The following is a 19173-nucleotide window of genomic DNA, read 5'->3' on the forward strand; positions in this document are numbered from 1 at the left end:
TGTTATATCCTCAAATGAAGTAGGAATGCTTGTGGAGTTAGATTTGGTAGGGGATGGTGTACCTCGGACTGCGATGTTGCTCTAGTAATCTTGCCTTACCTGTCTAATTGGTGTTTTCAAGTTGAGTTTCTAAATGCCAACTGCCGTTACAAGAAGGCGTGTCATTGCTGTAAAATGTGTTCATGATTAATGCCAGGAAGCACATTATACTTAATAGTATCATTTTGTTTCGTCTTAGTGATTCTACTTAAACTTTTCTGTTCTTATATACATATGTTCATTGTTGAGATACAAAGGTAATGTAGAGAGCCTTAGGTAGACGATGATCGGGCCAATGTAGCAGCTGATACGTGCTAACTTGATTAGATGTAGTGTCAATAGAACTCAGATTATTCACTGGCTCTATGACTAATTCTGAACTATCCCCATTCATCTTCTTTTTCTGTTGCTTGTATATACATGATTTCCTTCACATTTCTTTTGAGGGTAGACATTTCCTGTTTGAGGTATCTTATGTCTTTTGAAGCTATGGAACTGAAACTGAAACAAAAGCAAATTACTCAGGGCATGACCTGAAGGTCGCTGTTATTACTGATCCACAGGTAAGCTGTATTTATATTCTGTCTTGCTGTTTTTTTTTTCCTTTTTTAGTTTTTTATGATCTGTTTTAGTAATGCCATCTTAATGTCCCACTTGTAACAGCTTATGGTAAACTAGAACAACTTGAATCTAAAGTGGCAGTCCAGAGCAATCCAACCCCGTATAATAACATAGATATAGGAGCAAATGATCATTTTCAGGAGATCTAATGTTCTGTTGCAGGGGCAATGCTGTTCTGCAACCGGTGGAAAAAGAACATCTCTCAGGAGGCATCTGTTTGGGTAAAGATGATGAACAATGCAGATACCTACATGGAAGAAGGACGCGCATCAGTTTTGCATGGTAGATCAAACAAGCCAAAGACGAAGATGGTCTGCCGGAGATTGGCTCGAGCATTAAGGTTCCTCTTAGCTATCCCTGTTGTAAACTTACCTCTGTACATGATGTTTCTGGCCAAAGATTGGATTGACTAATAACTGTACTGCACATGTGCTCATTTACTATTTCCACACACTAGTCACTTTTACAGTCGTTACAAACAAAAATTACTCTCTTACAGTTTTGCATTTTGTAAGAGCTTGTCATCTCTTCTGCCGAAGATTGTAATAGCTAAATCTGATGAATCAGTTGTTGATTGTTTTGTGGAACGGTATAAAAATAATTGAACTGATTGCAGTTGTATTTGGGTTGATATATCCAGCTAATACTACAAAGAATAATAAATTAAAAAAGAAAGGTTCAGAATCAATAGAAAATTCTCCCTTATCTGTTCACATATTTCATTCATTCTTTTCTTTCATTCATTGGCTCATGGCAGAGCTCCAATGGGTACTTCCTCTTCTTCTTGCATTTGCTGCAAATTATGCAATCTCCCTAAGTTAGGAATATATCATTCTAGCAGTTACATTGTTACTTCCTCCCAATTTAGTTTTTTATACAACAGAAATCACAAATTTACTAACAAATTCTTCAATTCACTCAAATTTCACCATAGGGAAAAGCCAATAGCATTTTTGAAACCTCTGAGAGTTAAAAGTACTGATTCTACTGAACCTGATAATTTTGCTCAAGTACTCAATGTGGATAAGAAATGGATAGGAGAGGAAGAAGAAGAAGTTGGAAATCCTTTGCAGGGGAAGAAAGAAAAAGAGAGACTAGACATCATAGCTGCATGTATTATTGGTCTTTGCACTGGAGTTGGTGTGGTTCTCTTCAATTTCACAGTAAGTTATTCCCCATCGATATCTGCTTCATTTCATTTCATGTCTTGTAATAGTCATTTCTAGTGGGTCCCACAAAAGCCGCGTTCCTCGTCTCGATGTGGGCCCCACCAATACGCAGCTAACCAGCTCGTAAGTGACTGTAGGTACACGAACTACGGGATATCCTGTGGGACGGATTCCCTTCGAAAGGTGCAACATGGTTGAGACAACAGCCCCTTGAAGATAGATGGGTAAGAGTGATTATAGTACCAACTGGTGGGGGTGTTTTGGTGGCCATGTTGAACAGTCTTCGAAGTTATCTCAGTGTGCCTTCCAAATCACAAGGAATGCTTCTTTCTAATGTCAAGGCTTCATTCAGACCTGTTTTGAAGGCATTTGCAGCTTCAGTTACACTTGGCTCTGGAAATGCTTTAGGACCTGAAGGTCCTAGTGTGGAAATAGGTGCATCTATTGCTAAGGGCATTAGTAGTGTTTTTGGTATGAGTAATCAGAGAAGGACATCTCTTGTTGCTGCTGGTTCAGCGGCCGGTATCGCATCAGGTTGCCAGATTTTCTCACTACATACTTACTCATAATAGTATTTCTGTTGAACTCACTAAATATTGCTTGCCAGAAACACTTGAGCAATTCGAAAACGGTGTGGCCATGTGTTTCATTAATATTGTGCACATTAACTTGAGTTGTTCATTTTGATTGTTTCTAAAAGTTAGTGTCACTTTTAACTTCGATAGGTTTCAATGCTGCTATTGCTGGATGCTTTTTTGCTGTGGAGTCAGTGTTATGGCCATCACCTGCAGCAGATTCCTCGCCTTCACTTACAAACACAACTTCAATGGTGATCCTTAGTGCTGTAATAGCTGCCATAATTTCAGAAGTGGGTCTAGGTTCTGAACCAGCATTCAAGGTCCCAGAATATGATTTCCGGTCTCCAAGTGGTACAACATCAAACTCCATACATTTTTTTGGTTCTAAAAGCTTGCGTACTATGCATAATTTATACAAGGCCCTTCTTCAGTTATTTGAAGTCGATATACCGAGAGACCAACCACCCTGTTAATTGTATGGCAGCTGAGGATAAGTATGAGTTGGCCATAATGGAGCTTTGACAACACCAACCTCAGTTGTTCATTGAAGGAATTTTGGAGTGAATTCAGTTACTATGTGTACCAGGAAACTTCTCAGGCTGTCATACATTTAACAAGGTAGTTAGTCTCTCTGTATGCTGCACCTACAAAAACAAATGTCAATGTTCTTACCGACATTTCATCGTTTTTCAGAACTTCCACTATATCTTTTGCTGGGTGTTCTCTGCGGGTTGGTTTCGCTAACCTTATCGAGGTGCACATCTTACGCAATAACAGCTGTTGAGAAATCTCAGAAGGTGACAGGAATACCAAAGGTTGTCTTTCCTGTAATTGGTGGCTTGTCTGTTGGAGTGATAGCATTAGCTTACCCCGAGATTCTTTACTGGGGTTTTGAGAATGTTGATCTATTGCTGGAATCCAATCCTTATGTAAAAGGCCTCCCAGCTGATCTCTTACTTCAGCTAATTGGGGTCAAGATAATAACTACTTCATTTTGTCGGGCATCTGGATTAGTAGGAGGGTATTATGCACCGTCTCTTTTCATTGGTGCAGCAACTGGCATGGCATATGGTAAACTGGTGGAACAGGCAGTCTTCCTCTCTGATCCTATATTTCATCTTTCTATACTGGAAGTAGCTTCGCCTCAAGCGTATGGACTGGTACGGTTCTATTATCTCTGCAGTAGATACTTTTTCTTGCTATACTAGTCTTTTTATGTAAAATCGAAAATTTTCTTTTTCACTAGGTTGGAATGGCTGCGACTTTAGCAGGGGTGTGTCAGGTACCATTAACTGCAGTTCTGCTTCTCTTTCAACTGACGCAAGACTACCGGATAGTACTGCCTTTACTAGGAGCTGTAGGTTGTTCTTCATGGATTGCATCTGGTCAGGTAATTAAGAGGGATTCTAGAGATAAAAGGGTCTCTCTAGAGTCAAAGAGAAATGTCATGCAAAATACAAGCCAATCTCCCTTTAACTCGGCTGAGCTATCTTCAAATTCTTCCAGTGACAAAAAATCATCTAACGGGGGTGATGAGCTTTGTGAGCTTGAGAGTTCTCTTTGTTTAGATGACTCTGGGACAGAACTTAAAGCTATAGAGGAAAGGATTACCGTGTCTCAAGCAATGCGGATAAGATATGTTACCGTCTTAATGAGCACTTTCCTGACGGAAGCTGTTACTCTCATGCTTGAAGAGAGGCAGTCTTGTGCCATGATAGTTGATAACGAGAACTTCGTAATTGGTTTCTTGACACTTGACGACATCCAAGAGTTCAGCTCAAGACGAGGGCAAGGCGAGGTATAGTTCAACACTTCTCAGTACATAAAAAAACTAAACATCATAAAACTCACAACTCTAGTCTCAGGTGGAGAGCATGACATGAAGTCTAGTTGAGCTTAGCCAAAATATTGAAACAATAGAAGTGGTTCTTGATTAATTTGGACTCTGTTGATTTTCTCAGGTACAGAATCTTACAGTGTCTGAAATGTGCCACTTGAAAGAAGGAAAGTGTCGAGTTTTATGGACAGCCACACCAGACATGAATCTCCTTTCTGTGGAAAGTGTTATGGATACATTGGGTGTAAATCAACTTCCAGTTGTTATAGAACATGTTCAAGGCTATGGAGGGTACCCAGTTGGTCTCATAGATAAAGAATGTATTAATCTTGCTTGCAGGTAATTTATCTTAATCTGTATTCTTTACAACATGTTCAGATATGTTTCAGTTGGATTACCTGGGATTTCAAGACTAAGCAGAACAAAATTTACTTACTCAATTTGCCTTGTTTTTGTGGTTCACACAGAATTGCAGCTACTCGAGAATCCCTCGGCCTTTCACCTGCACCGGAGAAGAACTGACAACTTCAAGCTTTTTGTGATAATGTAATCAGAATCAGATTGGTGGGCAAACTTAGTTTCATGGATATTGAATTTTGCTAGTGATGAAAAATGGAGAATTTGAGCTCACCTTTCTATAGCCTACAGGTTTCTTAAAGCTATTAAAATAACAGTTAGGCTTGATAACGAAACCAGCTGTTATCAAATGGTGAAAAGAATAAATCACATACATGTTATTTCTCAATTTGGAATTCCAAACTCATTTGTGATTTGTTCCACCAAAAAGAATAAGGAAAAATAAAATTATTTTGTTAATTTACATTACATTTCTAAACACAGGACTTGTATTTATGCACCAAGCCCATGAACATATTTTGTAGAGTATGATTACAAAAATTTATCCAGAGAGAATATTGATGATCATCTCTGCTAATGCACAGTTCAATACAAACAAAGGGTTTGGGGGAGTGTTTAACGCCTAAATGCATTGGTCTCGCCGCCAGCGGCAGACTGTCCCTGCATGAAAAATTTACGTCGACGGACACTCTCTTCTATCGTGGTGCTCCCACCTTTCCCGGATCCATAGGCACTCTTTCGTGCCTCATCCAAGAAAGTGGCTTCTTTCCGAATAGCTGCTCGTTTTTCCTCTAAGGCGTCATCCTCTGCTGCTTTCTTCAGCCGTTTCCATCTCTGTTCCTCATGCACCTCGGCATCCATTTGCATCTCTCTCAATTTAGCAGCCTTCTCTTCTTCAGTAAGCTTCACCGCAGTCTGTCGATGCTTAGGACGTGACTTACTACGCAAATCTTCTTCTATGGCTGGTCTGTCATTCGTTGCGCGAATGGTTTCAGTGTATGACTTCTCATTGTTTTTGAATGAACTGTGATCATGATTAGACCTCTTTCTACTCAACTCCGACTCTGAATGTGTTGATCCGTGATAAGTCCTACTTTTCCTCTCCCCTCTATCAGTTGAGTCAGGTTCCAAATCTGATCTGTTAAGTGTTGATTTATGATAACTCCTCCTATCCCTCTCCCCTCTTTCAGTTGAGTCAGGTTCTGAATCTGATCTGTTATGTGTTGATTTATGATAACTCCTCCTATTCCTCTCCTCTCTATCAGTTGAGTCAGGTTCCAAATCTGATCTGTTACGTGCTGATTTATGATAACTCCTCCTATCCCTTTCCCCTCTTTCAGTTGAGTCAGGTTCTGAATCTGATCTGTTATGTGTTGATTTATGATAATTCCTCCTATCCCTTCTTTCAGGTGAGTCAGGTTCGGCATCTGACCTGTTACGTGTTGACCTATGATAACTCGTCCTATTCCTCTCCTCCCTTTCAGGTGAGTCAGGTTCGGCATCTGACCTGTTACGTGTTGACCTATGATAACTCTTCCTATTCCTATCCTTCCTCTCATATGTGTCGCCCTCAGAGTCTGAGCTAAGATTGTCTGGACGCCCAGAGTCACGCCGATGGCTCTTTTCTCCTCTTTCTTCACCCTTGCTAGTAGCGGCATCATCCTTCGTACTCAATGAACCTTTAGATGAGCAATGCTTTGATTTCTTCTTTTTCTTCTTGCTTTCTTTATCATCATGCTTCTTCTTTCCGCCAACCTATAATGACCAGCCATATTCAAAAATAACATCAGCAACATATAAAAATTTCAGCAAAGAAATCATCGATAATTATTTACTGAAATTGACAGATAGTGAACGTATTCTGGTCATCTGGTGTTATAAAGTGGCAATCAAGATGTCACACAAGATTAACAAAATTAATATATTTATGTGCTGTCTAATACTTTGATACGATACTTGCAATACTAAAATCAAAAATCAAAACCAAACCCCTTTTGTTATTAATATCTTTAGCCAAATCGCTTATTTTGGTGCTCCAAAACTTTTTGAACTAAGAAACCTAGTTGCACCAAAATATTGTAGTTGCTGCAAGTGTAAAATGAGGATTGTATAATTAGCTTGGTAAGGAGAACTGAAGGAAGAAGATGGCCAAACGCTAAGTCCATCAAATCTACCCTCTACGTCTCATATACTTATGTTACGAGACCGTTCCGAATAATGAATGTAACTAAATTCCCAATGTTTGGTGTTGGCCGTCAGTAATGTAAGACTTCTATTAGATACCCAAAGGAGGTTGAGTGGTTGGCTTAGAGCAAGGTGCTGCCTCCAGATAAAATGTAATTCCCTGAGTTTAGTAACCAAAAAATGGTGAACAGATTATTCAAAAGTTAGAGAAGCTAAGAACCCTAATTGCAAACACTTCATGAGGCTAAGAGCATAAAAGTTTATACGACATTGTAGTAATAGAAATGACGCTATAGGGCCTAAAAAATTATGCTCTGTAGTTACTAAAACAATTCACAAGTGATGTACAGGAACTATATCAGTCATGGAAACCAAAGCTGGCCTTAAAAATACAGTTTGGTTTAATTGGGTGTTTCTATGACCATAGCAAATCTACAAAACGAAAAATCAAAAACGAAAATTTAGGTGCTAAAGCTAAGAAGTGAACTTACAGATTCTTTAATCATGGCCATCTGGATCGGGTTATTCTTAATTCTAGCAAGTGCTTCCTGCTCCCGCTTCCGGATTAAAAGCAGAGGATCAGAATTAAGTTTCCTCCATGCATCATTAGCAGACTGAGGCTTCTCTTCAAATAAAGCTCCTGGATTAGATGCTTGTGGCTGAACAGATCACATATACAAGAATATTAGCAATTTATCAATAAAAGAATTCCAATAACAGACAAGATATTGTATTCATCTACGGCAAACCCTTTGGCGGATACACATCATTAGGTCCTAAATTGATAAAACTGCAAAGATAATTCTACTTTAACCTGAAGCATAACATTGACACAAGCAAAAACCTTCAATAGGCCCCTAAAGGTCCCTCAATATGAAACTTTCATCTCTAATGTATTCGTCGAATCATAAAGAATGTGACAGGAAGCACTTTAATAAATCATAACAGGATGGTCTTTTTCAACAGTTTTGCATAAATTTCAGCACCACATGATACTATTCTTTGGCTCTTTATCAGATCCACATCAATTCTAATCTAACTTATATATTATCAGTTTATCATTCTCCATTCAACTTCACATACTTAACCATATTTCAGGCTACACTGCGTATATCACAAACATTTGGTCAGAGCATCATGCAATGAATTTACCAGGAGCAGCGCCAAGTAAGAGCAAGTGGGGCAACTCCCCCCACTTGCCAACTAGCTCCTAAAGTCTATTTATTAACGCAGATTACAAACAAACCTCCCAAAATTTGCCCTATGGAGCACAAGCTTGTTATAGGATCTCAATTTTGCTCACATTATCACTTCAAAACCTCTTATTGAGGCTCCTACATAATACATTTGTTTGCTTCTATCGGTTCACATCATCTAGCACTATTAAGTACGCAACCGATTACCAATAAAACAGTACTAATTAGAAGATTACGAGAACTACTATTATACCTTTGATGTCGACGATGAGGCTAATGGAGGAGCAGTTGGTAATGCTTCAAGCTCCTTAAAACCATCAGCAGAACTCGGCTTTCCAACCGACAACCCAGAATCATACAGAAAATCTAATCTCTCTTGCCTCCTACACAAAACATTCAAATTTTAATTATTAGGTTAGTTTTAGGGTTTAGTAATAATTAAAAAAATTAGAAGAAAAAAAATGTTAAAAAAAAACTTACGGAACAAGACCAGCTTCAACTTGAAGCTGACGGAATTCAGCCTTTTCTCTTTCTTCTTTGATTTGTTTACGGAGCTCTTCAATTTTCAGATCTTCAGCAGCACGTTTCTGTTCGGCTTTCCATACAGTCTCTATGTTTCTTATACTTCCTGTATGCCATCCTTTCTTGTTCAAAAATTTCATCCCCATTTTGAAAGATCAGAATCGGTGGTCTTGGGGGGTTTTTGAAGATTGGAAGAATCGTCTCAATTTGGGGATTTTTTTTATGCTTCTTCTTCTCTGGACCTCTCCGATGAATGAATCGAGGATGTAATGTTTGAGTCGAATCCCGATCCTCATATATATATATAGAGATTTTTATTATTTACCAAGACTTTCCAATCTTACCCCCGTCGAGTCAAGTCAACGTATACATCGACCAATTTAGGAAAACTCTAAAGTTTAAACGTTAAAATCAGGATACCGTTTCGAATCCATGTTACCTCCAGAATGTGAAGGGTGTCCCATTTCTAAATTTTCAAAAGATATTATTCATCTAAGAGATGTGATTTTCCATGAAGTGGCTTCATTTGGCGTTGAGAGTCACCAATTATCATCAATATAAACCTCTCAATTCCCACATTTTGACAGATGTATTTAAAATTGTGAATCACCAGAATAAAGAGAATTTCGTCTTAAAGAACAAGATATCTAATACTCAAAACTTGATTTTTTTCTTGTGGGTTTTACCGCGTTTGTTGTTCAGGGATGGAGTCAGAACGTATACGCTATGGGGTCAAAAGAAAAAAATTGTTTCGACATTCAAAAAAAAAAATATATAAGCTACAATTTGAAGTAATATGAAAGCTCATATCGTACAAAATCTTACCACTTTCGCGATATCATCATTAATTACATTCGGAATAGATATCAATTTCGGCAAAAAAAATTTGCATATTGATGCCAAGAGCCGACAACAACATGGTATGTCAGGATAGTTAGAACATATCATGTGTCATCCAAATTATTGCTTCTACGAATCGTCCTGAAATAACAAGTTAGGTACGTACAAGAAAAACAACAATTTATGCAACCCAACCTAACATATTTGAATGTTATACGGTCTTGGGAGACTGTGGTTGTGGTACCTGAATATCAGCACCATTGTCTTCTCATTAGCATCTGTAACTTAATCAGAAAATACTACAAACTGTAACCACTTTGGTCAGTTTACAAAGCCTATAAATAATATTTACATGCACAACTATTTGAAGGTAAAATAACCTAATGAAACACGGTTCCCAAGTCAAGACAAACAATCCATAGAAAGGGATAATTCCCAGTGTTGCAAAAGGAAAATCAAAACAAACAATTTCAGTCTATTAAAAAAAAGAAAACAGCTTTAGGAAACCCTAACAAATTTAAAGTAAACCTTTAACTAATGGTGAGTTTGGATATAGAATTTTAAAGGTGGAATTTATGGGTCCAGAGGATTTGGTAGAATTACGTTTCCCTCTGTATGTTTGGCTGTCCGATCCTTGGAATCACGTTTCTTATGGAATTCAGTTTTCCAGCAAATCCTCCATATGGAGTCCGACCCCTCCCCCCTAAGATTTGCTGTGAAACTTATCAAGGGATTTATGGACCCACTTTTTTTTAACTTTAAATCTCATATATATATATATATATATATATATATATATATATATATATGCAATTTTAAGATTTGAGGTAATGACAAACGGTTCAAATACATTAACACAAGAAAACTCTATAAATCCTAGCAATTTTTATTGAGTTACCAAACACATAAGGAATTTACATAAATCCCAGAATTTGTAATCTCATGGGATTATAAATGCCTGGAAACAGTGAATTCTGCAAACAAACCCAACATAAGTTCATTAATAAATCCCAGAGTCACTCGAATTAATATATACATTATATCAGTTTGATAATCAAAAGTTAAAATGATCAACACCGATTTCGAAGAATTCACAATAATATGCTTTGAGTGATTATCAACACATGTTACACATTTGTTGCTTTTCTTAGTTTTCCTCTTTTCCTCTTCAGAGAGAGTTTTTCGGGAGAAAAATAAAGAAATTTAAGACTTCAAGCTTCGGTTTACACTTTGACCCGTTACTAATTTTACAATAATTATTTGCACCGATAAGATATTAGAATCACACGAAACCCAAGCCCCTTCTTACTAAAATTGAAAATCTAATAGGCAAGTTACCTCACTTGCACCCTCTCCCTCTCCCTCTGTCCACATTTATGTTATGTATGATGCGATAAAATTGTATCTATTTGTAACCCTCATTTTTTTCCTTACTAGAAAATTACCAATCACTAATACCTCATAGCTCTTACTATGGTCGAATGCACAAGGTTCTTATAAAATCATCTTGGATCTTCCGAAAATCTGAATAGTGGTGCTCATGCAAAAAAACTAATTGTCCCTTGGGTATAATGAAAAAAAATTAAAGAAAACATAGATCTGATGATGACTTGAATAGGGAGCCAATTTCTAAGAGAACAAAACTTGGGCAAGAAAAGAGTACTCAGCAAGAAAATATCGTCAAAGGAAAAAAAATGGTGTTAAAAATAAAAAAAATACTTTAAAAAATGTCAAAGAAAGAAGAAGAAGAAGAAGGTGTTAAAAATAAAGAAAGAAGTACTTCATATTCTACGAGCGGTGCTTTTAAAGATGCGAAGGAATCACAAAAAATTAGAGTTTGACTTTTCTATACAACAAGATGAAATATTAAAGACAATACTCGAAGATGATATATTTTTGGAGTTTTAGAAATAAATGTTATAAGAAACATATGATCAATGCAAGTTATATGAGGAGGCTTTGAAACAAGTGTCGAATTCTAATCGATAAATAAAATAGTTTAATGAATGATATGTTGAATGAATATATATTACGGATAATGAAAAGGCATCATTACGTGAGTCCCATCAATAATTGATTTCATAGGGATTCTCAACGCCTATTCAAACTTACCAAAAAACGTACCTACGATGTTAGTATGTTCGGTTTTTTTAAAACCTAGATATATATATTTTCTTTTATGAATTTTCATTTCTTAGAATTGTTTTAAGTATATGTTATACTTCGTAAACTCTTTATTTTGGTTACATATCTTGTTCTGAAAAACCACTTGAATTGATGAATTCGTATCGTTCTTAATGTATATTATACTTCTATCTAGAAAGAATGCATATCATTGATAATTGGATGTCAAACAACACACACCCTCATGGTGATGTTGTAGTAGGAGCATATAAATTGTTGTTACTTTTGTTTGACAAGAACTTGGTAGCAGTTCAAGGTTATGGTTCAATTTTTATGGTTACAGACTCCATTATTATTCATGATAAAAAGGCATAAAATGAATGACTTAGGATGTCCCACTATTAATGACTCGATCATAATTGTTGTTCCTCATTCATGTACATTGTAATGCAAATGAACAATAAAACATCGTGTAATTAGTTCCAAGCATATGAACTTGTCTCTCATATTATGCTTTTTATCTCTTCTCGAATTGGGTGACTACAAAACTATTTGGCATGCTCTTTAAACATATAAATAGGAAGTATAGATCTTTAAAAAGGGTAATACAAAAGAATCGTCAAGAAATTTTGAAAAGTACAAAAACTTCAAATATTTGGTTGTTGTTCTTTGATCAAAACAAGATCTTTGTAATTTTGTTGTTCGGGGAAGTGTTAGTATGAGACATTCGAAGAAACTAAACATCCTATCAACAATCAATATCAGGTAAAGAACTTTGAGAGATGAGTTAAAGATGGTTAAGTAATCGTCTATGAAGACGGAAAAGATTGATATAATTTTGTTATTTAATAGAAGAGCAAAAAAAGTATCCAAGAAATCCAACAAACTATCCAAGAAATTGAAGTATGGTGGTAATTAATTTTTAATGGATTCTCGATGCATGTTCAAACTCAAACTAAAAAGTATGCGCGATGTTAGCATATTCGGTTCTTTGATAACTCATATATATATTTAAATGGTTTTAACCATGTTATTCGTAAACTCTCCATTTTGGTCGTGTACTTGTTCTGCACACCAACCAAATTGATGAATTTAATTATTCTTGACGTATTTTAACTAGATGAATTTGTTTGTGATTTATAATGATATATAACATAAAGAACTACATATCCAACAATACACATCCTACTGATGTTGCAGCCGGAGGGTATATTTTGTTTTGAAAAAAAACCTGGTAATATTTTATTCTCGGGGTTATGTTTCAATTTATATGACACGCCATTTATTAAACAACAATTAAATTTAAATCTTAGACTTTTGATATAAGAATTGCGGTACTGGCAACTTGAGTTTCTTCTTTCTGGTATGGGGAATGAAACTAAATGCATTAGCAATTTACAATCCAACATTAGTGATCCATTAACTTATTCATATTTTTGTCTTTACATTTGCCCTTACTATTAAGTAACCAAACTTTCAACAGAATTTTTGATCTTTCGATTTACCTGAGATCTTTCTAACAGGGTTGTCTCTGACATGTTCCTATACGAAGAACGTCTATAACACCTTTTGGACATATTTTTTTTCCTACACATATAACCTATATGTTTACTTATAATACTGAAAGTCTGAAATAAAAAGAATTTATACCAATTATATAGTTGTCTTAATAAATTACAAAGTTATACTTACATCCCCACGTAAACATTGAAGTTATCAAATTGCTAAAATCCGACTTCTGACGACTAAAATAATTTTCAAAAGTGATTGCGTCTGAAGGAAACATTATTCGAAAATCAATTATTTATAAATTTCAGATTTTGACACAATGCAATCAATATAAAATAGAACACTCATATAGTAAAATAAAAATATGTTATAAATATAAATTTAATGACTAAGATGCCCTTGTGTTTAAGATTTGAGGTTACATATACTTGGGTACATTAAGTATTTTTTTTCCCTATAAAATAGGGCTTAAAACAAGGTAATTATACACGTACATGAACATAATTTTCACTTCTTCTTTCCATCTATTTTGTCTCTTTTTAATTTCATAACACGTTATCAGCACGTAGTTCTCATTTAACTTTTTTTACTCAGTATTTTAAAATTTCAAGAAAGAGGGAATCATATATAGAAAGATAAAAAGCGTAGAAGAGAAGCTATCTTTTTCTAGAGGTTTTACAGTGATCAGAAATCGCGGATAAGAAGATGAAAGGGAAGATGACATAGAATGAAATAAAGAAGCCGGTTTTAGCATTAAAAACTTATGAAGATTAGGTTATTGGTTAGGAAAGAAGAATAAGTCTTGGTATCAATTTTCCAAAACCAATTAAAATCAAGATTGTATCGACTACGAATCAGAGAATTTTAACTAGCTGGTTAAAAGATCATCAGGAAAACCTCAACAATCCAATTGGTGTTGGTTTTACCGAAGCTAATGGTAATATCGATTTCTTACAATTCTTGATGGGTTCGGATTATCTTGTTTACCGGAATGATGATGGAATCCCTGACATTAAGGATAATCACTAAGAAATTTATTTCGTATGTTCAAATTATCTGATTGTTTTGTAATTTTTAGAATATAATTGATCGTTTTGTTTGTTTTTGTAAAAACTATTTTTTTTTTCTAATTAGGTTTAATTTTTTTTATTATTTATATCTAAGTTTATATGAGCTAAACTTTTAGTTTGTCTTACAAATCATATAAAACCATTAAAAGGGGAACACTTTAGTTTCAACCAAACTGGGCATCTCATGGGGGTGTCTGGAAACTATGATGAAAGAAGATTCCTTTGTTTAATACAGTGATAAAGAGAAAATCTAATTTGGATTTTGAAGTGATGAAAGAGAGATGAGGAATTATTGTTATATCTAAATTAGGTTTCCCCCTATAAATTATTTTACTGTTACATTCACTAACTAGTAACTACACACACTGTAGGGAAACAAAGTGAAAATTAGGTTTAAGAAAGAGTGAGAAAGAAAAGAGGTTTAAGTAAAAGAAAGAGTGAGAAAGAAAGAAATATTTAGAAGCATTTTTTTCTTCCAAAACGGAAAACTTATATACTTGTAACATGTGTTATCTTACCTTCAGTGATCATGAGGAATTATTCAATCACAAGTGCACTATGGGATGGAAATCAGACAGAGAAGAAACCGTAAAATTAAGGATTATTGAGAAGGGAGTGATATAAAAGCACGAGGAGAATAGTCTGCTCTTTTAAACTCATCACTTGCCGAGTCAAGTGAAAGTGGCTGAAGTTGGAGGAAAAGTTTAGTGAAGAAAAAGAATAAGTTATAGTTATTGTTTTTTCTAATATTTTTTTTTGTTTTCCTTTTTTTTAGACCTAATGGTTTTCTTCATCATCCATATGAATAAGTTGAAATGCTTTTTACAACAAGAAAATAAATAAATAAGTCATAAAGCATATGGTATGATGTATATAAAAACAATATCTTTGAATTTTTCTTCTTCTATAGTATCTTCTTGATTCATTATAGTTATAATATCCCATTTTATATGCTTCAAAAAGAAAAACATATCATTTTCTTACTTGTTATGTCTTTTATTTTTTGCTTGTAAGCATTGTCATGTAATTTGATATGATGAATGCACAATGTCCCGTTCATATTTTGGAGGAAGTTGTGTACATGGGATAGTGTTATCCTACATATACTCTTACAATGGGTTGCGATAAATATGGTAATTTGACTTGCAAAATAACAATAACTTACACTCAAAATTTTTTTTTTTAACTAATAACTACGAAGAATGTAGGTAAACACAGAAACCAAAACACTTAAGATGCCAATAAAAAAATAAAATAATTGATGATATCTGTGATGATTGGATGGACGAAGGTGGGTTATTGGTGCAACACATGTAACATCCTTCTAGTGATGTTGTAGGTGCAATATCTTGAATCCCACACTCATTATAAAAAGATAAGAAGAGATAACAAAGAAAAATCAATATACTTTCTGGTACTAGCTCTTTTTTCTTTCTATCTCTCTGTTTGTTGTCGTTCTCTCTCTCCTGAGTCCCGAGTCTCCTGACTAAGGCTGCACAAGAACCGGTTAAGAAGACCTGTACCGGAAAAACTGTACCGGAACCGGTATAGCCGGTACAGGGATCAGTACTCAGTTTGAGAACCAGGATAGAACTAAGTACAGGTTCCGGTTCTGGGGTGGTACCGGACTAGAACCGGACCATTAGTACCGGCTAATATGAGCCGTTAAGATCTAGATATAGTTTTAATCTCAGCCATCCATACTAGGTATAGTCTATAGACTATCGAGAATCAGTTCATTCATTTTCTCTTTTTTTTTTCTCGAAGAGCAGCACCCACAGCCTACTCTCTTCTCTGTTCTCTCTATCAAGAATCAATCTCTGTTCGATTTGTTATTCTTCTTCACCATCTCTGACTGAGTCAGATAACTATTTTTCATCTTCTTGTTCGATTTGTTTGAATCTTCATGGATTGATTTAGGGTTTGAATAGATTTGAAATTGATTTATACTTTTTACTTTCTAGTAATCGTTTGTTTGAATCTTGTTCTGTTTGTATTAATAGATTCAGTACATGTTTGAGATTGATTTGGGGTTTTTAGGGTTGAGTGCGTCTGGCTTGAACTTCTCTTGTTTATATATGTCAAGAACTCCTTATATGAATTCATATTCTTATATAAATAATGTTGATTCCATCTTTTAGCTTCTGCTTTTTGCTGCTGCAATTGGTCAGGGAATTGGTTAAACGAGTGCAGCTCAATTTGAATGTGGCTTTGGCCTATTGCTTCCTGTAACAAATGTTGATTTGTATCACTCTCTTTAGGATTAATAGACAAATATTGAGGATTTTTGGTTTTGGGATGAAGTACATTAATACTTGCATTCAAGAGAAGGTAATTGCATTCCTAGATTTCACAGTAATGCAACATAATTACGCTACATTCTGAATTTGATAGTCTGAAATTTTACCTCAACTTGTCTTTGCAATGACTGCACATAAAAGCTTGAAGTTCATTCCTTGCTAAGAAATGGAAGGTTGGTAACTTTCTTTATCTTGTTCTCTCTTGCTATCTTGCATATTAAGAAAATCTATTGTCCTTGACTCCTTGTTGAAACATAGTTTGGGTTGAAACATAGTTTGGATTCATTTTTATATCAAATTCTCATTGTTACTAGTCAATGTAGTCATGTAATGTATGGAAATGAATGTGCAGATTTGCTTGATATTTGTTATGAACTGGTTGTATCTTGTAATACACACAGGTTGAGGTTGTTCTATCACTGGCCTTACTGAAGAGAAATGTGCAGATTTGTGGCCTAGGATTGTAAGTGCAGGCTGTGCAAGTTGAACCATCCTTTTCTGTTTGATGAGATGATCGCATTTTATTTCTTGTCGTAGACAGACTTATGGTATGGAAATGTTGTTTTTACTTTTTAGTATTTTGTAATGTTGAAGTTATGGAAATGTTGAAATTAACTACTTAAGTATGTATGTTATAAATTGAACTTATTTTGTAATGTTGCATTGTTGATGGAAATGTTGTTTTAGACTTTTAGTATTTTGAACTGTTTTCAGGTAAAAACCCGGTATCGGTCTTGTACCGGGCCGGTACCGGAAGTACAAGTACAACACCAGGTACAAGTACAGGTATCGGTCCTCAAAATGAGGTACCAGTCAACACCAAGTACATGGATCGGTTCCATAGGAGAACCGAACCGTACAGGAACATGTGCATCCTTACTCCTGACAGAGTGTGTGATAATAATAAGAAGAAAGAAGCGATTCGAGAAGGAAAGAAGCGAAGTAATGGCCACATATTCCAAAAGTTTGCAGGAAAAGGTTAGAATGCACTACTCTCTTTCTCTGTGTGATTATTTCTCTCTACTTTTCCCTTTTTGTTTTTGAGAAGACATTCAAATATTATTACTTTATTCCTTCTCTTTCTTTAACACATGTAACATCCTTCTTGATTCATTATAGTCACACTATCCCATTTTATATGCTTCAAAAATAAAAACATATCATTTTCTTACTTGTTATGTCTTTTATTTTTTCTTGTAAGCATTGTCATGTAATTTGATATGATGAATGTACAATGTCCCATTCATATTTTGGAGGAAGTTGCGTATAATGGACTAGTGTAATCCTACATATACTCTTACAATGGGTTGCGATAAATATGGTAATTTGACTTGCAAAATAACAATAACTTACACTCAAACAACTACGAAGAATGTAGGTAAACACAGAAACCAAAACACTTAAGATTTAAAAAATAAAATAATTGATAATATTTGTGATGATTGGATGGACGAAGGTGAGTTATTGGTGTAACACATGTGACATCCTTTTGGTGATGTAGTAGGTCCAGTGTAATGAAAAAACTGGCTTCCATAGGACTAGCATTTGTCATATATATTATACCACCATTAACAAGTTCATATTTCCCCCCTTTTGATTCTTAGAACGGTCAAAAATGTGATCACATTCTTTTACACCGGGAAACAACCCCATAATTGTGCTTTGCTTCATTAAATCATCTTCCAAGATGAAAAATTTCTGACCTTTTGACAAACGTATGATGACAAACTGTAGGTAACTTACTTAACAAAAACTTCTTGAACACCGAATATGTATAAGATGACTCTCCATTTTCCTCGAAGTTCTACTTCCAATTTCTTTTTAATGAGGCCCCTGGAGCTGAACTAGAATTATAATTTGATGACCTCTTAAAAGTAGCCCACCGACTGACCCTCACAGCGTATATGCCTATAATTATGTTTAGGAAACTGATACTTTCATTTTTTTAATTTAGCCGATTTTTATAACGTGTTTGGATACCAGAAGCAGAAGTCAGAAGTAAAATTGTTTTGCTTCATAAAAAGTTGACTTTTATGCTTCTTGAAGTCGTTCTAATATAAAATTGCCAATCTGACTTCTAATTTATCGACTTTCAGAACTTGAAAACGACCATCCAAACACCCTTTTTCACTTTTTCTCAAAAAGAGGTGGTAATGATTTCCGATATATCTGAAGGCCCATTTATTTCCTGGCGTTATTAGGGGCTACCCTTAAAGAATTAAGGGCGACACAAAAAGACAAAAAAGGTCACCCAAGCGTAAATCTAAGATACTCCTTATCTCTGATTTTTCAAAATGACAATTTTACCCTCCATAATTGGTATATAAAAGTACAATCGGTAGTTTAATTTGGTCTACCTCGTTTTTTTTCTACGAACCCTTTAATCCGTAGCTATTATTAGAATCGGTTGTGTTGTTGTTCAAAATCGGTAGATTACTCAGTAATCGGTAGTTACGGTGATGAAAATCGGTAGATAAATCTACAGTCGGTAGATAGTGTGTATAAAGTTGGTTTTGGGAAACTTTTTCCCATTATTTGGTTTAAGTTTTTGGTGGGAGACAGAGAAGAAGAAAAGAAAGAAGAAGAAGAAGTGGGAGTTTACCATTTTTCTTAAAATCAACAAGAAACATGGATGGGTATGAAGAAGAAGGTGAAGAACATAATATTGAAGCTTCACTCCGTTTAGAAAAGACGATTTGGGGTTTTTGTTGAATGATCCAAACTTTTGTGGAGAGGAAATCCTAGACGACGCTTTCATGGAAGAAAGCGTAGAATCAACCGAGATCGAAGCTAGCGACGCATCTAACACACAAGTATTGTGTTAAGA

At 35.2% G+C, this 19173-nt stretch overlaps 2 protein-coding genes across 2 annotated transcripts; one reads left to right on the plus strand and one right to left on the minus strand.

Moving 5' to 3' along the window:
* The first annotated feature begins 1274 nt into the window (after nucleotides 1-1274).
* On the plus strand, nucleotides 1275-5023 carry LOC113355558 (chloride channel protein CLC-e-like). The gene is made up of 7 exons (XM_026598447.1): nucleotides 1275-1823; nucleotides 1967-2363; nucleotides 2555-2758; nucleotides 3101-3567; nucleotides 3654-4205; nucleotides 4369-4583; nucleotides 4712-5023. Exons 1-7 carry the CDS (start codon nucleotides 1425-1427, stop codon nucleotides 4764-4766), a joined length of 2289 nt encoding a protein of 762 aa, XP_026454232.1. The 5' UTR covers nucleotides 1275-1424; the 3' UTR covers nucleotides 4767-5023.
* Nucleotides 4955-8760, minus strand: LOC113355559 (pre-mRNA-splicing factor CWC25 homolog). The gene is made up of 4 exons (XM_026598448.1): nucleotides 8462-8760; nucleotides 8235-8364; nucleotides 7277-7444; nucleotides 4955-6356 (listed from the first exon to the last, which is right to left on the minus strand). The coding sequence occupies exons 1-4, from the start codon at nucleotides 8647-8649 to the stop codon at nucleotides 5217-5219; spliced, it is 1626 nt and encodes a 541-aa protein (XP_026454233.1). The 5' UTR covers nucleotides 8650-8760; the 3' UTR covers nucleotides 4955-5216.
* Nucleotides 8761-19173: the final 10413 nt, after the last annotated feature.

Source organism: Papaver somniferum, chromosome 3 (assembly GCF_003573695.1).
Source record: "Papaver somniferum cultivar HN1 chromosome 3, ASM357369v1, whole genome shotgun sequence".
Taxonomy (NCBI): Eukaryota; Viridiplantae; Streptophyta; class Magnoliopsida; order Ranunculales; family Papaveraceae; genus Papaver; species Papaver somniferum.

What these genes read in the sequence shown, in the direction of transcription:
- LOC113355558 (XM_026598447.1), top strand. Translation starts at nt 1,425, where the DNA reads ATGGGTACTTCCTCTTCTTCTTGCATTTGCTGCAAATTATGCAATCTC. An exon ending in AGCGGCCGGTATCGCATCAG is followed by an intron (nt 2,364 to 2,554) that starts GTTGCCAGATTT and finishes TAACTTCGATAG; the next exon opens with GTTTCAATGCTGCTATTGCT. An exon ending in CGCCTCAAGCGTATGGACTG is followed by an intron (nt 3,568 to 3,653) that starts GTACGGTTCTAT and finishes CTTTTTCACTAG; the next exon opens with GTTGGAATGGCTGCGACTTT.
- LOC113355559 (XM_026598448.1), bottom strand. Translation starts at nt 8,649, where the DNA reads ATGGGGATGAAATTTTTGAACAAGAAAGGATGGCATACAGGAAGTATA. An exon ending in GTTGAAGCTGGTCTTGTTCC is followed by an intron (nt 8,365 to 8,461) that starts GTAAGTTTTTTT and finishes TGTTTTGTGTAG; the next exon opens with GAGGCAAGAGAGATTAGATT. An exon ending in TGGCCATGATTAAAGAATCT is followed by an intron (nt 6,357 to 7,276) that starts GTAAGTTCACTT and finishes TGGTCATTATAG; the next exon opens with GTTGGCGGAAAGAAGAAGCA.